The 16,811-nt window shown below is 37.7% G+C and overlaps 1 protein-coding gene across 4 annotated transcripts in view; it reads left to right on the top strand.

The window, feature by feature from the left end:
* The window catches only part of HLCS (holocarboxylase synthetase), a 127,260-nt gene that overhangs the window by 8,210 nt on the left and 102,239 nt on the right, over positions 1–16,811 (top strand). For all 4 annotated transcript variants that reach the window (XM_056329952.1, XM_056329953.1, XM_056329955.1 and 1 more), the window contains 3 exons: positions 1,311–1,473; positions 4,225–5,174; positions 8,582–8,764. In XM_056329952.1, the coding sequence (XP_056185927.1) occupies positions 1,311–1,473; positions 4,225–5,174; positions 8,582–8,764 (1,296 nt within the window). The remainder of the gene's footprint in view (positions 1–1,310; positions 1,474–4,224; positions 5,175–8,581; positions 8,765–16,811) is intronic.

Below are 16,811 nucleotides of genomic sequence, written 5' to 3'. Positions count from 1 at the left end.
ATTTGGAACATATTACATGGTGAATGCTAATTTTATTTTTAGGTCATGAAAACAGGTGATGCTTTGTTGTCTTTAAATACACCTTCACACGAGAACAATTGGTTTGTGTATCCTATAAAGCATAAAGGCTGTCATGCCGTTCACACAATTTTTACTGAAATTGGGTACCTTACTTCGGTTTTGCTTTCAGAATTGACTCTTAAATCACTGCTTGTTAATTATCTGAATATTGTTGTTTTACAAACATAAAGTTTAAAAGAGGTCATTTTCAGTTATGAGTCAGCAGACGGATCTGTAGTCGTTTATTAATGTGCCCACCTTTCAGAAGGAAATGAAAACTCATTCATTTTTCCTCCACTTGTGGCTTTTATAGTTAAACTTCAGACTTGTTCTCCAGGGTGGTGCAGCTGTGTAGTTTGGGTTTAACAAACCTTCTTGAAGAAAACAAATCCTGGTGTGTCACTTTCACAATGCTTAATTTCTGGAGAACAGAATTTTTGATAATTGTAGATAAACAGCTTGAATTTACGGTGTTTAGTTAATGCTTCTGATAGTTGATGTGTACTTTTATTAAACCCTAGTAGTTTGCTTCTGCTCTTTTTATGAGCATTCTTTTTAGAATTTGTGCTGAAAACCATGTCTTGGAAATAATTACAGATATAATTTTACATACAGAATGTGGTAATACTCTTGCCATTTTGTGTGTTAACTTGAAGCTTTTATAGCCTTGATCTTTGGGGAAGATGTATATGTATTCCCAGTTTCCTATCAAGACTTAGTATGGATGTTGCTTTGTTTACTTCTCTCAGGACTGAATCTTGCAGCAGGTAACTTATGCTTGCTGCATAACCCTTCTTCGGTAGGTTCTTTTGGTTGTATTCAGTCTCATTGACCTTTGTAGTCGTGAACGGTGCACTTTTATGTGAAAGGAACTGTCAGCTGAAAGCCTTCTCTAGTTGAGATGTGTTGTCTCATGCTACTATTGAATGTAGTGGTTGTTTTAAACACAAGAGGCATCCCAGAAATAAGTCTTAAAAGTGATTCTGCCATTTTAGTATTGTATACTCCTAGTAGCTACACTTTTTATGTAAGTACTTTCTTTAAAATTACGCCTAGTCCTTGGGTTTGCCAATTGTGCCATTTTGGTTTGATAATGTCCCTCTGTTGGCTCTGCCTGCTATTTTGCTGCTTTTTTAACAGCAGAATCCTTCGGAAAGGAATGGCAGTTTTTATTTGCAGTTCATCTTGCAGACTTGATATTTTTCTGTAACCTTTTCAAACTGGAAAAACATGCATATGCTTTATTCTAGATTGTGAAGTGGTCAGACTATTGTTCACCGTTGGCCTATAAACCTGGTGAGCCTTATAAGTTAATTGCTGTAGCAAGTGTAGATAATTTCAGTAACCTTGGAATAGCGTTCATGGAAGACAGGCTTCAAATGGATAACGGAATGGTGCCACACAAGATTGTTTGTAAGTATCTTCACCAATTGTTTTTAATGGTAGAACTTGTTTATTTCATGGTTATTTTAGGACTGTGCATATAGTCTTTATAACTACATAAACCCCCATGTTTTTATTTTGGCACAATGTTTTCTTCCTGTTGCTATTTTAGGCATTGATCACTCTGTAGCACTGCTGTATTTTATACTGAATACGGTCAAATATAGAGATTCCTGAAAAGTTAGACCACTTTTTGAGTGAGCTCAAAGAGTGAAGTCACAGAAGGTCTTACAAATGCAACAACAGAAATAGCAGAAAAAATGGATCAAGAGATTTTTGGAGTAAACCCCACTTTTCAATGCCTCATAAGCTACTGCCAGTAATTAACCTTAGTATGATGAGATCTGAGTACTCAAGTTGGTGTTAACCTTTTGCAAATGCACGAATGTGTTAATGTCACAAATGTGAATTTAGAAAATACTGTTTCTGTCAGTCTTACCTGTTAGATTAACTAATCTATTTGGAAGAAAAAAAACAGTACAGAAAGTTTTAGGCAAATGTTCTCTTTTTTTCAGATTTGAAATAAGTGTATTCAAAGCTAAACATAAGCTGAGAGCAATTGCTGTAAGTCTAGCATCTTAATCTTTAGATCACTGGGAGAAAAGCTCATGGGTGCTTTCTAAACAGGGAGAAGGATAACTAGGGGAAGGAGGATGGTGTCATTGCTCCTTGAATTCTGAATTTTTGGTGGATGGTTTATTTCTTTAGGGAGCATTTTTAATGATATCAACACTATGAACCATTGTGTCCTCATTAGTTTAATAGTTTCACCTAAGGCAGGGAGGGAGTTCGTGGCTAATTCCAAGGAGAGGAGAAGGAAATACCATGGTTGCACTTGTAACACCATTCTTAAATAGAATTGTTGTCTGGGTTGTGGGAAGTCCAAGCTTCACCTCCCTTTGCTGCATGAGATTTAAATTTCTTTTTTCCAGCACTGTTGTAAAAGTGCCATAATATGGAGTCTGTATTGTATTGTAGAGCAGTGGGCTCTCAGGGGGTAGAGCCACACTTGTTCAGCAATAGTTTCACTTCTTCCTGCCTATTTGTGTCTTCTCAGCTGTAATCTTCTCCCCCCCACCCCCAAAAAAATAGGGGGGGGGGGGGAGGGCAGGCAGGTTGGGTTTTTTGTTTTGGTGTGTGTGTAGTATGTGTATGTGGGTGTATTTGGCTGTGGGGTTTTTTATTTGCTTGGTTGGGGTTTTTTATGTAGATCATAGTGTATTGGCAGAAGTCAGGGAAGGCCAAAACTGAGAACAGCTACCTGGGGTGCAAGAGGGTAGGAATATGCTCATGAATATATCTGATGTGACAATGTGAAACTGTCTCTTGATGCTGTTCTGCAAAAACATTCATGCAAGGAGGGGATGGAAACTGAAAGAATTTCTCAGTCATTTACTTCTCAGAATATTTTCTGGCTCCTTTTGCTTCAGGTGCTGTGTACATGCTAGAACTGTTCCAGGAGAGCAGGCTGATGGAGGCTGTTGATGAAATCACATATAGGCTGGTAGCTGTGAAATTCTAGGATGAAGAAATCTTGCTTCAGATTACTGCTCCAAACTAGGCAAAGGGGCTGATAGAAGTGCTGTTAAATGAAGAAAGTGACTGAATTTGGATCTGGTGTATTGTGTGTCAGCTGGCTATTTTGTTAATGAAGTTTCTTGCTGATTTCTTCAAGAAATCAGAAACAAAAACATACTAAGTTTATTTGGCCTTATGGAAGTGGGGAGGGATTCAATAAAATTTTGCAGACTTTGATTTGAAATATTTTCATGGCTCAGAAGCTGAAAAAAGAATTGAGGGTTGGGGTTTTTTTTCTCCTCTTCCATATTTAGTTTGCCCTGCAAGTTTCACATTGACAATAATTATCTTTGCTCTTCTTTTCTCACTTGTATTTGCCAGAAATTTTTTATCTTTGCATTTCCATCCTTTTTTGGGGGTAGAAAGGTGAAGGTTTAACAATTTTTTCTGTTTGCTAGTTCCTTCAGATTCTTAGCTCCCAAGTTTTGCTGTTGGTCAGCATGTCTCCCTTTCTGCAGATAGAAAGCAGTTCAGATTTTTTTTTTTTACTCCCTTTTACTTGTGCCAAACTTTTTATTTGCAGCCTTCAGCAATGCAAGAGACATGGTTCAATGTCTACATCTTACCCAATATCATCACTTTATTAGCTTATTTCAAAATAGCAGCAAGCTATTTTCCACCCTACCCTCCTTAAGAGACCAGTATTTTTCCAAAGGTAAGGCAGTTTTCCCTGTTTCATTTTGTCCTTTGCTGAGGACGGAGAGACAGGCAAAATAACACGCTGACAAGGTGATGCATTTATGAGAACTTCCTCACCTTCCCACCCATAGACACTTGTTCTGTTAAGAGCAGATCTGCATTGTGTATAGTAGTGGTCATGTTTTACTTTTGTACAAATATTTTTGCACTCCCGATAAATGTTAGTTTGTTTAAATGTGCCCTGTAAATACTGAGTGTTGTGCTCTCAGTCAGACTTTCCTGAAACAGAGTAATTTGAGTAAATGACTTGTTTTGAGTCCAAATGCATTATGTTCTTGGGAGGAGGGTGGTGTTCAGGATTTGGTGTGTCAAACAAGTGAAATTCATGCTATTATAGATATGTACTGAAATTAAATATAAATCTCTTTGTGGTAGTGAATATTCATTATAGCTCTTTCAATATAATTTTTATAACCCCTTTGTCATGTTCTTTACCTCTTCTAGCTGTCCATTTACAGGAATCTACTCTGAAGGAGTTGGCGCAAGTGACACCATCTGTAAAAGAGCAAATTGTAAGCAGTACACAAATGGATGAAGTGACTCCTGCTGCTACTTTTGGGACAACTGTTAAATCAGGATTAGAAGTAGCTGAGTCTGCAGGACAAAGTGAAGAGGAGAAATCCAAGCTAGAGAAAGAAAGTGAGCATGAAGATGAATCCAGCAGTCTATCTGACAAAGAGAGAGGTGCTGCAGACCATCATCACTTGCATCTTTCCAGCTGTCGTGAATGCCTGCAACTTGAAAACAGTACTATTGAATCTGTCAGATTTGCCTCTGCAGAAAACATTCCAGAACTTTCTGGTGATTACAGTAGCAAACTGGAAGAGAAGAATGATGACTGTCTAGCAAGTGGAGTAAAGAGAGTAAACCTTGCTGGAAAGCCCCCTAATGTATTGATTTATCTTGGTTCTGAAACTGCAAAAGTGGAATTTGAGCAGGTAAAATCAGTCCTTCAGGAATGCATTGATGCAGACAGATACACCATCTACCAGCTGCGTGAGGAACAAGTTCTGAAAGCTCCATGGATTGATAATTCACGGCTGTTGATCATTGCCACAGAGAAGCCTATTTCTGAGGAGAGCCACAAACAATTTATGAAGTTTTTATCTGCAGGTGGAAAGATTCTAGGGTTTTCTTCATCTTTTACTTTTGATGGCATAGAAATAAAGAGAAAAAACAAACTGAGGAAGACTGTGCATGAATTAGTGTTCTCTAAAATGGACAGCACTGAAATTAAGTTAAATCTTTTGGTCAGTGGCTGTATTTTTGAGGAAGTGATGAAGGAAGATACCAGCAAAGTGAAGATACTGAGTCGATTAAATAATACTGATAAAGATACAGTTATGGTTCATCTGACTTACGGAGACAGTGGAGGAGAAGCCATTCTTTCTCAGGTACTGTGTATGCAGAGGCATTAATTTGCTTATTGGCACATCATGTTGTGGTATGCTAAAAAAGTTCATTTGTTTCTATTGTATGCTCTCAGATGTTTTTCAAGGGGAGGTATAGATGGATGTCTCTGTGAATGCAGGAGGACTCTGAATGCAGAATGGTTTTCACTTGATCCTCAGGAAGCTTAAAGAATGGTAGAGAATGTTACTGCTGTTCCATTTCCTTGTTTTCACTGTGTAGCCATGCACATGTAGATCATACAAGATCACAGTGGGTGGTAGAGAGAGCAGATAGGCATAGTAAGGAAGCATCTTCAGGAGCAGAGCTACCCTTTTCTGCCTGCTAGAAGTTGCACAGTGGTACAGCTGTGCATTTTGCAGACTTTTGGAGGTGGGAACAGCAAGAGCCAAGTCATTGGTGGACTTGGGGTGAAAGCTTGTACTGGGCAAGATTAAAAAAAAAAAAAGAAAAATCCTTTAAAAAACTGTGAGCTATGGTGAAGCAGAGAGTCAGCAGAGGATGTAAAATAAGCCTTGCAAGAAACTTGAGAGACGTCTCCTCTTAAACTTTAAGGTTAAGGTAGCCAGCACTTAAATCTGACTAGTGAATGGGAGTCCCAGCCTCTATTACTTGTCATGTCTAGAAAAACTGCTGTAGAATTCTTGCTAGAGCAAGTAACTACACAGTAAAGGTTAGCCTCTGTCTGCACTGAAATACAATTGTTGTTTTAGGTCTGTTGGTTCTTTTTTTTGCTAGTGTTGCTACTGGTTTCTCAGTTGTATTCTGTTTGTATCTTAGTGGTGTGGATGAAGCAAACCATTCTATGGTTTCTTTAACAGTGTTTTGATCAAAGCTGATTTCTAGATGGATGTTTGGTTCGTGACGTGGGCCTTGCTGTTTTGTCACTTAGAAAAAAACTTATTCAACTGGAATGCATTGTTTCTATTTAATATCCAAATTAAAATTCTAAATTTTTATTTTTCTTTCTGTACTTTGACATGTTTTCACTCAGTAATACATGCTGCTTTTTTTTGAGGGGGGTGGGGATTGGTAAGGGTGGAGATGACAACAGGGAGCAGCATAGAGAGGGAGAATCTGGTCTGCTGGGAACTCGGTCGTTTCCTGAGTCTTCTTTCAGGCTTTAAACTTTTAGATGTTTAACATTCTGCACGAAACAAATACTTCAGAACAACTGTGGGACAGAAGTGCAGGAGTCTAGAATGAACCAAAGTCTTACTCATTCCACTTAATAAGAACATCCCAGCAAATAGGTACGTCACCAGGGTTACGATATTGTGATCATTGTTGTTTGTTTGGGTTTTTTTTAAAAAAGCACACCCAGAAAAAACACCAAACAAACAAAAAAGCCCTAACCAAACAAAACCCACACCCCCTCAAGAAGGTGAACAACTGATAAGTTAAAGTGTTCATAATCTTTTTTTATTATTTTTGCTCTGTCGTCTTGGATAATTGGTGAGGAAGCTTCCGTGGCTGTGTTAAAGGTAAATGTTGGTCACTGATTATTTAAATATTCACAGATATCTGGCTAAAGAAAGGCTGATAAGAGGTACCATTAAGTTTAGAAAATACATCTATGCCCTGTAAATATGAGTCTACCTGGGTGTATAACCTGTGCTGTTAAATCTAGAGAGATTTCAGCCATTTTGAAGTAAAACTTTTAAAGTGAGGCTGAAAGCAACTTACACCTTTTGAGTTGGCTTCAGTTAGGAGCAGAGGTAACAGTTTTCTTTTTAACATGGCTGTTAGCAATTTTATCACTTCCCTTACTTCTTGCTTTCAAGCAGCACATTGAGAAAAGCAGAGCAAGATTTATTTACCAGTATTTTAGTAGATAAGGAATATAATGGAAGACACAGCTGAACAAACTTTATGAAAGATTCTAGGACCTGGTTTTACCGATAATTTAGTTACAGGAGAACTTTCTCAGGATCCCAGAGCACTCAAATTTAACTGCTCATGTATCAGGTAGCATACACTCATCTAGCAGTTACGTATTTCAGAAATATTCATCAGGTTTCTTAGAAGTGTTTTCATCTCTTATCAGTTTATCAACTAAATCTGTTAGCTTTTTCAAAACTCTGTTCTACATAGTAGCATGTGTAGAGCTTTATGTAGGAAGCTTTGCCACCCATGTGCTATATGCTTATACTAGAAAATTGATTAGATACTGTTGCTATCCATTTCTCCAAGTTCCATGGTAAAACCTGCTTTGCTGTACCGTTTAAATTGACCCTTCTGCTGTAGTAAAACTTAATACTGCAGAGGTTTTCTCCAGAAAAAGGGCATTATGGTATAGCTTCAAAAATCAGATTAAAAGGATTATTGTGTCATTTTATAATTTTAAATGACTTCCAGTCTGGATTTGAAAAGCCTTATTGTTTTCTCTTCAGGGGACTGACAGTGACATCAGCCGTTAAATCTTCTGTCACAGACTTACTGTTTCTCTTTTTTCTGTACTCTTCCATCTACCCCCCCATTTCAGCATATTTCCCTGAATTTCAATAAAGTAGATCATATATGAAAGATCAAGAACATCATTAAAATGTGCAAAATAGGAGAAATGAACAAAAATAACAGCTTGTGATTTTCATTAAACGAATATGCATATAGTAGGGTACAAAAGCTTCTAAATATCTTGGAACACTTACTTAAGAAGCAAACAAACACCAAAAACTCCACAAAAATAATAAAAAAAAAAAACCACACAAAAAAAACCAAAAAAGGAGATCTGTAAGGGATTTTAAATTTTTTTCTTCTGCATTTAGTTCAAACCTTAAGCATCTGCCTGAACCCTGAGAAGTGATTCTCTAAAAGGTGGTGTTCGGGGGTTCTTGGTGCTCTTCACACACAAGCATTTCTTTATCTGCACTGATTGCAACTTAATTAGCGTGATACAGTATGGGCTTGCTTGCCTGAGTTCTACATATCTTGTGCAACCTCTGATAAAGCTTTTTTAATTTTAATATTATTCTGCTTTTGTACAGGCCAGAATATGACCAATATTGCTGTTTGTTCTAGGTTGCTAGCAGGCATGAAAAGCAGAAGGAGATGTTTAAGTTAGTAAATACAAATTTGAACAATACCTCGAGGAGAAGACCAGTTTATTAAGAAGAAATATTTTGTCTAGATTTCAGAGAAAATTGTAGTGTAGTGGCAATGATTATCCCTGAATCAGAAATATAAATACATAGGTATTCTGTAGTTTATTAGGATAATAAAGCCCTACCAGTGTAGCTATGATGAGGACAAAGAAATTTTAAGTTGTACTAGTAACACTGCAGCAACCACAGTCAGGACAAAGCTACTTTTGGAACTCTTTCTGCCACGCTAATATGTGTAATACCAACAAAATAATTTTTTTTTGTTCCCTTTGCACATATCCTTCCAGGTACACTTGGAACTGGATATCAATTCTATGGATGTCCAAACTGAAGATGATTTTAATTTGCTTAAGATAAGCAATAGCAAGAGATATGAAGTTCTCAAGGAGATCCTGATGTCACTTGGCCTGAGTTGTGAATTAAGTGAAATTCCTATGTTAACACCTATTTATCTTCTCTCTTCTGACGAGGTAAGGTCTCTGCTTACATTTTAGTTATTTGAGATTTACCTTACAAGACACATTCAGTGTTTACTTAAATACACCTTGTTTCTTATGTGGTGTTTTTGTTTGGAGAGGTTTACATATGTATTACAGGTAAGCAAAGTTTAATTTCTACTCTGTCAGTATTTTATTACCTGCTAGTAGTAGTTTTGAACTGAACCATGGAGAAATTGTGCAGGGTTAACTTTTCAGATATATTTGCTATATTCCTGTTAAGAACTGTTACGCTTATTTGCGTGCCTGTGCAATATCAAAACACAAGGCTGTGGTAAGTTACAGAGAGAAGTGATTTAAAAGACTGGATTTGTTTTTCTTTTACAGCGAGTTATAGTATAGGCTGGCAACAAAAGACCAAACCCAAATTACGGAGAATGGTGTGGTAGACCAAAACCGAAAGACCTGAGTGAACAGGGGTGTGTGTGGTTATACAGTGAAGAGCTGAGGATGTTGTAATATTTCCTGGAAATAGAATAGGTACTTGTAATTGAAATAGTTGACTATTCTGGACTTCTCAATTTGAGACATTGCCATGAGGAATTGTGAAGAACATATAAAGCAGTAATTTTAACTTTTTAAAAATGTGATTTCAAATACATGAGAACCATATTACATTGATCTGAAAGGGTGAAGCAGTGGGTGATTAAAAAGCAATACAGGCTACTCAGACTCTTCAAGGTGGTTGTTTCCAACCCGTATAGTGCTGTCACTGCTTGCTGTTAGAACACTTGTCTGATTCCTGCTCCTTTTCTGTACTACCCTTACATTAGCACAGAAATTAGATGTTTGTCTTTAGGGGGACTTAACTGTAGAAGCTTCTCCTTGGATGCATGTTTCCAGCAGTATCATTTATACCATCATTTTGGCTGCAGGATCAATAAATGAACAAAGTGACATATTACAGCTGGATGTTTTTAAATAATTCAGATGATATTTTAGATTCAGATTGTACTTCTCAAAACACAGTTCGTTAATCCAGAAGGTGGGTATGATAAGCCTTGTACAATTTATAGATTGGTAATATGTGATACGTGACTTCGTTCTATGGCAGGCAAGTCAGTAGCAGATCCAGACAAACTGACTAAAATACTATTAATATTTTATTAATTCATTCATTTCACTGTAAATTCAAATCTGCACTTGTTTTCTATGTCTCTGAAGGTACTGCCAAACTTTATACCAGTGTATTAAGTAATGCCCTCCTATAGGAACTTGGATTGGATGTAACAATTGATCAAAATTAGGCAAAATAGAGAGAGCTTTTTCTTTTTTATTCCACTTGAATGATTGTCCTTTTGTATGTGCCAGACTCTGCCAGATCCCTCTCCACTTTACAACAGTGAAAATACTATTGGAAATTCTTGTATCAAGCCTTCTGCTTGAAGCAGGGCTGTTGCCAATGCTACATCAGGTCAGCCAGCCTTTGTCTGGTTGAATCTTGAAAATTTCCAAGGGTGCATGCTACAACCTGTCTGCAACCTATTCCAGTTCTGCTGCACCATTCTAGTGAAGTTTTTTCCTGATGTCCAGCCTGAACCTATCAAGCTGCAATTTATGGCTGTTGATGCTTTATTATAATGTTTGGCGCTATGAAGAAGTATTTGGCACTGCCGTTCTTTTAACTTTACAGGTTGTATTAAATCACTGTTTTGCTTCCTCTTTGCCAGACTGAATGAACCCAGCCCCCTCATCCTCTTATAGATGTGTTGTGTACCCCTAACCCCTTTGTGGTTGCTTTCCAAGGAATCCTAATGAGCAATTCCTTGCATAACCTGAAGTCTGCTATCCCAAGACCTAGCTCTACTGCTTCCTTTCTCAGCCTTCCTCCAGATCTTGGGTTCTCATGGTTGCTACAGCCAATATTGCTGATGTGACTAAATAAGAAACACGTTCTTCCGTCTGTGAGCAGTAAATTCATAAGAATTTATTATCTGCTTGTATGGCAGATGTGGAAACAAAACTAAAACCCATTTAGCCTTTTTGACTAATACTAAATGTTCTCTATACAGAAGACTTGTGGCTTATTGAACACTGCCTTTTTTTATTCTCCTCCTTTGCTGCTTTTTCATGTTTCTTTTCCTATGCACTTGCAATTTTCAAACATGCCATGAAGAAATGTTCACTATTTTCTATCCAAACTTGCCATCTAGTGGCATATTGCAGGGTTGCAGGCCATCTACTAAAGGTATTCATGCCATGTGTGCTGTATAGTTGAAGTTTATACTATAATTAGGTTTTTTGATGTTGTTTTTCCTCGGTGACTTTTTTTAAATGGTAATTTTTCTGTGCTGGTATGTGTAGTCATTGTTTCAATATCTTTCACTTGGGCATGCTCCCATAATATTGTGTAAAAGGAAGTTGCAACTTCTGCATAAAAACTATAGTCAATAATGAAGAGAGCATATTAAAATAAATAAGGACTATAATAGTTCAGCTTTCTAACAAGTTATTTATTTTTCTCCATACAACATGTTCTACGTAAGTCTTCTTGCTTTCCTAGGGAGCAAGGAGAAATCAGAAATGTACCTTACAGGTAAATAATTTGAGGAAATACTTAAACTTGTTTAAGATCAGAGTGAGTCAGTAATACTGGAAATGGAGGAAACTGTCTTGCAAGCTCTAGTACTTCTAAACTTCTTTCTTTTTTTATCACTAGTTGCGTGGAGAGCCTGTCCAGTACAGGTCACTGAGCATGAATTGGGTAGTATATTCTTTCCCTGAGATATTATCTCATTAGCATTATTAGCTCATTAGCAGCAAGTATTTTTTGGATCATTTTTCTTATGCTTCTCTGTAATAAGAAATGACATAATGAATCAACTAATGATCAAGCAAGTGCAGTGTCCTGTTGGCAGTTAAAAAAATGGAAGAATGGCAAATGTTCTCCTTGTTTATAAGAGTGGCAATTCACTAGTGATTCCTCACCTTTGAACTGGAGGTTACATCTGTACCATTATGTTTAAAAACTGTTGGTAGACCTAACCTTGTCAGATTTTTATTTTTTTTTTAGAAACTACAAGCTTCTTTTGCGTATGTGAAAGAAATAATTGATTTTGCTCTGCATTATCTACTCTGTTAAGAAAAAGATGTAGATTTTTTTTTTGTTTTAAAATTCTTTACATTTAAAGTGCTAATTAGGTTAGTTTTTTCTTTCTGATCTGTAAGCTTCCATTTACAGTAGAGCTGTGCCCTGCTTTCTGTGATTTCCTTGGTTTCTCTTCCCTTCTATCCTTCATCACTTCAGAACTTTCATCAGAGCTATTTTCTACTACATTGTGGGCATCAAATAAAACTCTCTCGACTTTATTATATGAATAAATAGCTTCTCTTTCCCTCTGCCTACAATTCCTGTACAATCTGTGTCTTTTTGTATCATTATTGCAATGCTGTTAATATTCCCATCAAATCTATTATGCTGATTGGTATAAATTTGATTATTAAGACTTTCAGATCTTTCTGTCTACTCTCTGGGTCTTAGACAGTGCCTTTTGCAATCTAATTTTTAGCTGCTTCTGAGGGGTGGCTTGGAAATTATTTTATTCCTCGTTAGGATTTACTTTTTGAAGTTTTAGTTTCCAGTTTATATGGTTATCATGTATCTTAAAATCACAGTTTTACTATGTGGATTTTAAATAGCCAATAAATTAGGAGCAGACCTGGCATTATTATGCCTTCTAATTGAAATAAATGCTCTAGTATGGATGATGATGTCCATCTGTTAAGAGGTCTAGATCTTACCATGTAGAATTATGCTAGTCAATCCTCAGCTAGTGCTCGCTGCTGCTGGTGTTGAATGATTACTATGACAGTGTGCACTTATTATTCCTGATCTCCTTTCTTGTAAGTAGTGTATAAGGTCGGGGGCCTGGAAAGTAACAGCACTTGAGGCAACTCTTTCATCACATGACTTTTTTCACTACAGCTTTCAAGTATGGTTTGCTTCAGATGCGCACATAATAGACATTTTAAAATTTTGTTAACTGGGAAAAGTCTGTATTATATTGATATGGTGCTACAACAATGAAGACAGTTTCAACCAAGAGCAATATAGTATGAAAAGCAGATTACTTGCTGGTTAAAAGTTTAGTTAAATCTAAACAACATGTTGATGTTAAATGTAACTTTAGAGACAAGTATTGATATTTAAACACATCACCTTCTTCTTTTCCTCTTTCCTTGATCTGGTATAAAGCAGTTAAGCAAATTGTTGATTTGCACATTGCTGTAAAAAGAAAATTCTGTGTCACAGAATGTGTCACCCTGTGGTGCAGGGTAAACTCAAAGTGTTGAAACAAATGGTGATCACTGTAAGCCTGTTGTCTGGCACCCATATGTTCAGTGGCAGGTTCAAGCATAGAGATCTGATTTTTTCTGCAGCTCTGCCTTTAAACGCTTATATATTTACTCTTTCACATTGACATCTTAGAGGATAATTTTTCAGACATAAATGCTAGGATTGTATTTTATTGCTGTAATTTTCAGCGTAACATCATCTAGGTTTCAAAACAAGAATTCTTGTCTTGAAGAATGAGAGAGATTTGTCAGAATAGTGATTATTTCCAATAGGAAGTATATTGCTCCCACACGTTTGCTGATCCTGAAGTCTCTTAAATTTGACTAACTCCTCAGGCTGTGTTAGGCTGAGGCACTTTTTTGATATTTTCCAAGTAGATGGCAGCCAAATGATGAAATGTAATCAGTCTTCATTACTTCGGCTCAGCTATTAGTAACCATCTTTTAAACAGTATGTTCTTCCAGAATAATAAACAGTCAATACAAACATACTGGCTGAAGCTTGAAGTTGGGGGGTTTAACTCTTGTTTGTATAAGGCAGAAAGAATGATTAAAAAGTGCAATTGAACATACTTCTTGACTTTCAAACTTTCCTTTAAAGGACACTTTGAGATATAGAATACTGCACTCACAAGGTTAACATAGTGCAAAGACAACTGTGTATTTGAACAACTTTGTGCACTACAACACAATCAGAATTCAGTTGGACCAGATTTATATGTCTTGAGCTGCAGTTTTGATTCTGTGATGGCATTGGCTGTTCTTAAATTCCAAGTCCATTATGTCAGTAAAGAAAGTATGAAGTTACTTTATACTGAATAAATCTTTCTTTGAGGATGCGAAATTTGAACTCTCAGCTAACACTATAATGAACCTAGATTTCAGGGTACATTTCAAGACAATTGTTTCTGAAATATTTCCATGCATATTAATGTATATTGTGGAACCTGAGTTTCAGCTGTGAAACTAAAGAGTTTTAAAAAAATTTCTAGTGCTAAAATCAGGGATAGTTACACTGAAACTCAAAAGCTTTATTTTGATTGCTATCCAAGTGAACGAAAACCATATAATCTACAAAATACAAGACTTGCTTATTTTCTGCTATCATCCTCAAAGTGTAACCATCATCCCTGCTTTTTTAGCCAGTAGGACAAAAAGCAAGAGACCTTTATTCCAGAAAGGAAATTTGTTCTTTTTCTGTAGTGCAGGAGTAATCGAGTATTGAATGAAAAGCACACCACATGAGAGATCTGAAAGGGTTCTGTTGATCGCTGACAAATATTTGTGTCTAACATTTTGTACTGTTGTTAATGTATTACATGTATTATTTCAAATGAACAGTGCATTGTCAGAAATCTTTGTCTGTACTTGAAAGCTTTGTCAGTTTGTCTCTTGGCTAGGAATTAAATTGTCTTTTGTGGCAAAGTTGGTTCCGGAGAAAAAAAAAAGATACAGCATTGTAAATGCATCTGTACCAGGAAAAATGTGTATTTGCTGGAACAGGTTATTCATTTTGGGAAATGTATGCCATGTGTGGAACTCTTTCTGCTGTTAAAAGCTGTGTTTCTGCTAGGCTGGTTAGGCAATGCCATACGTTTGGCAAACCATTGGTGTTCTGACAAGTAGCATGCTTTTTCTCTTAGGCAGCTTTCTGAAGAATGTATCTGTAAGATAGACTTTAACCCAAGGACTGATAACGAAGTACTATCAATTAAAAAAATATTTGTAACTGAACTCCACGTGCTTAGGGTTTTTTTCCATAATAAATTCAAAGTTATTTCTTGGCTTGCAAGGCTTTGAGTTGCATTTGTGTGCAGGGAGGGTGGGTTTGCTTATGTTTGTTTTGTGTTCTTCCCCTTCCCCTCCTCAAATTTACTTCTGTTTTTTTAAAACAAAACTTGCAAACCCAGAGGGGTCACACCAATCATAAACCAAAACGATTTCAGTGCTGTTGTCATTAGTTGAAAAACTTTTTGTATCAATGTCTGGGTTCTAATAATAGTCTCTACTGTTTATGGTGTTGATGTGGTTCTGAAAGGAATGACCCTCTAAGAGGTGAGGTGATGGTTGTTGGACAGTCAGTAGCTCTTCTTTTTTTTTTTTTTCTTCTTTCTCTGTCTTTCTGTCAGCACTCAAGATAATGAAGGTACATAAGGACTGTCTCCTGCTTCAACAGTTCAGAGCAGTCTAGGGCAGAGGAGAGCAGAAAGCCGTTCTTCTGAGAGCTAATGCCACCTGTCTGAGGTGTGGGCCCTTGCAGGTTCCTGGTTTGTGCCCACTTCCAGAGGCAAGAAGGTTGCCAACTAAATTGTCTGCAGGTTCATCACAGAGGAGGCCAGTTTCAGACATGCTTAGGCTGCATAGGGCTTTTGGGGCACCAGGTCCATTATAGTGCTGGGTGTAGGAAAAGAGAACTCAACAGCATGGTGGAATAAATTGTAGAGATTTAAGATTATGTGGTGTTACTTCACATTTGTGAAGTAGCTAAGAGAATTATTGAGGTCAGTTACTGTGGCTTACCAAGCACAGGGTAATTTCTTGTTCTGTGGTAACTTGGTAGAGTAACTGAGAGGAGGGATACTCCTTTCTGTTTTCTGAACTACAGGACTTGAAGGTAAGTGCAGCATGAGTGACAGTGGATAGAAAGGGGACGAGAAAGAGATCTGCAGATGGCAACCAAGATATTGGTTCTTATTTCTCGGTGATATTACCCCTTGTACCTCAGTGAGCAGTTGTATAAAAGTTGTCGTACAGTCATGTAGTAGATGGAGGTGGAATAAGTACTGTATATTTTAGCACATCTTTCTTCTTTATCCTCAGTCTTATATTAGTCTACATACCTTTTATTAGTTTAGTTTCCTAATAGATCTGCCAGTTCTTCAGTTACATTTTCAAACTTTTGGATTCCAATTATGTGGTAGAGGTAAAAACTTTAAAGAAGTTGAATTTGTATAACAAATTCTGTTATACAGTCCAGGGTGGGATGCCTTTCAAAGCTAGTTATGAGGCAGCCTGTCAGTCTTGCCTGGCAATAAAGAGATGCTAGTGGGACTGCCAGTCTGCCTGAACACCACTCTGGCAGGAACACCCACCCTCTTCTGCTCCCCTTCCAGCTGGCAGAGCAGCCAGGACGAGGAGGACTTGGGAGTGTTTATTGGTTGCAAAGAAGCTCAACATGACCTGGCAACGTGTGTTTCAAAAGAAGCGTGGTGATTCTTCTCCTCTACTCGGCTCTCTAGAGACCCCACATGGAGTACTGCGTTCAGTTCTGGGGCTCCCAACATAAGGACACAGGACTGTTGGAGCCAGTCCAGAGGAGGGACATGAAGATGCTCAGAGGGCTGGAGCAGCTCTCCTGTGAAGACAGGCTGAGAGAGTTGGGGTTGTTCAGCCTGGAGAAGAGAAGGCTCCAAGGAGACCTTATAGCAGCCTTCCAGTGCCTAAAGGGGCCTACAAGAAAGCTTGAGAGGGACTTTCTACAAGGGCATGTAGTGATAGGACAAGGGGTAATGGCTTTAAACGGAAAGAGGGTAGATTTAGATTAGGTATTAGGAAGAAATTCTTCACTGTGAAGGTGGTGAGACCCTTGAACAGGTTGCCCAGAGCAGCTGTGGGTGCCCCATCCCTGGAGGTGTCCAAGGCCAGGCTGGATGGGGCTTGGAGCAACCTGGTCTGGTGGCAGGTGTCCCTGCCCGTGGGGGGGTGGGGTGAGGGGGTGGAACTA

This window comes from Falco biarmicus, chromosome 2 (genome assembly GCF_023638135.1).
Source record: "Falco biarmicus isolate bFalBia1 chromosome 2, bFalBia1.pri, whole genome shotgun sequence".
Taxonomy (NCBI): Eukaryota; Metazoa; Chordata; class Aves; order Falconiformes; family Falconidae; genus Falco; species Falco biarmicus.
The sequence above is the reverse complement of the archived record's forward strand: the minus strand, read 5'-3'. Positions and strand labels throughout refer to the sequence as shown.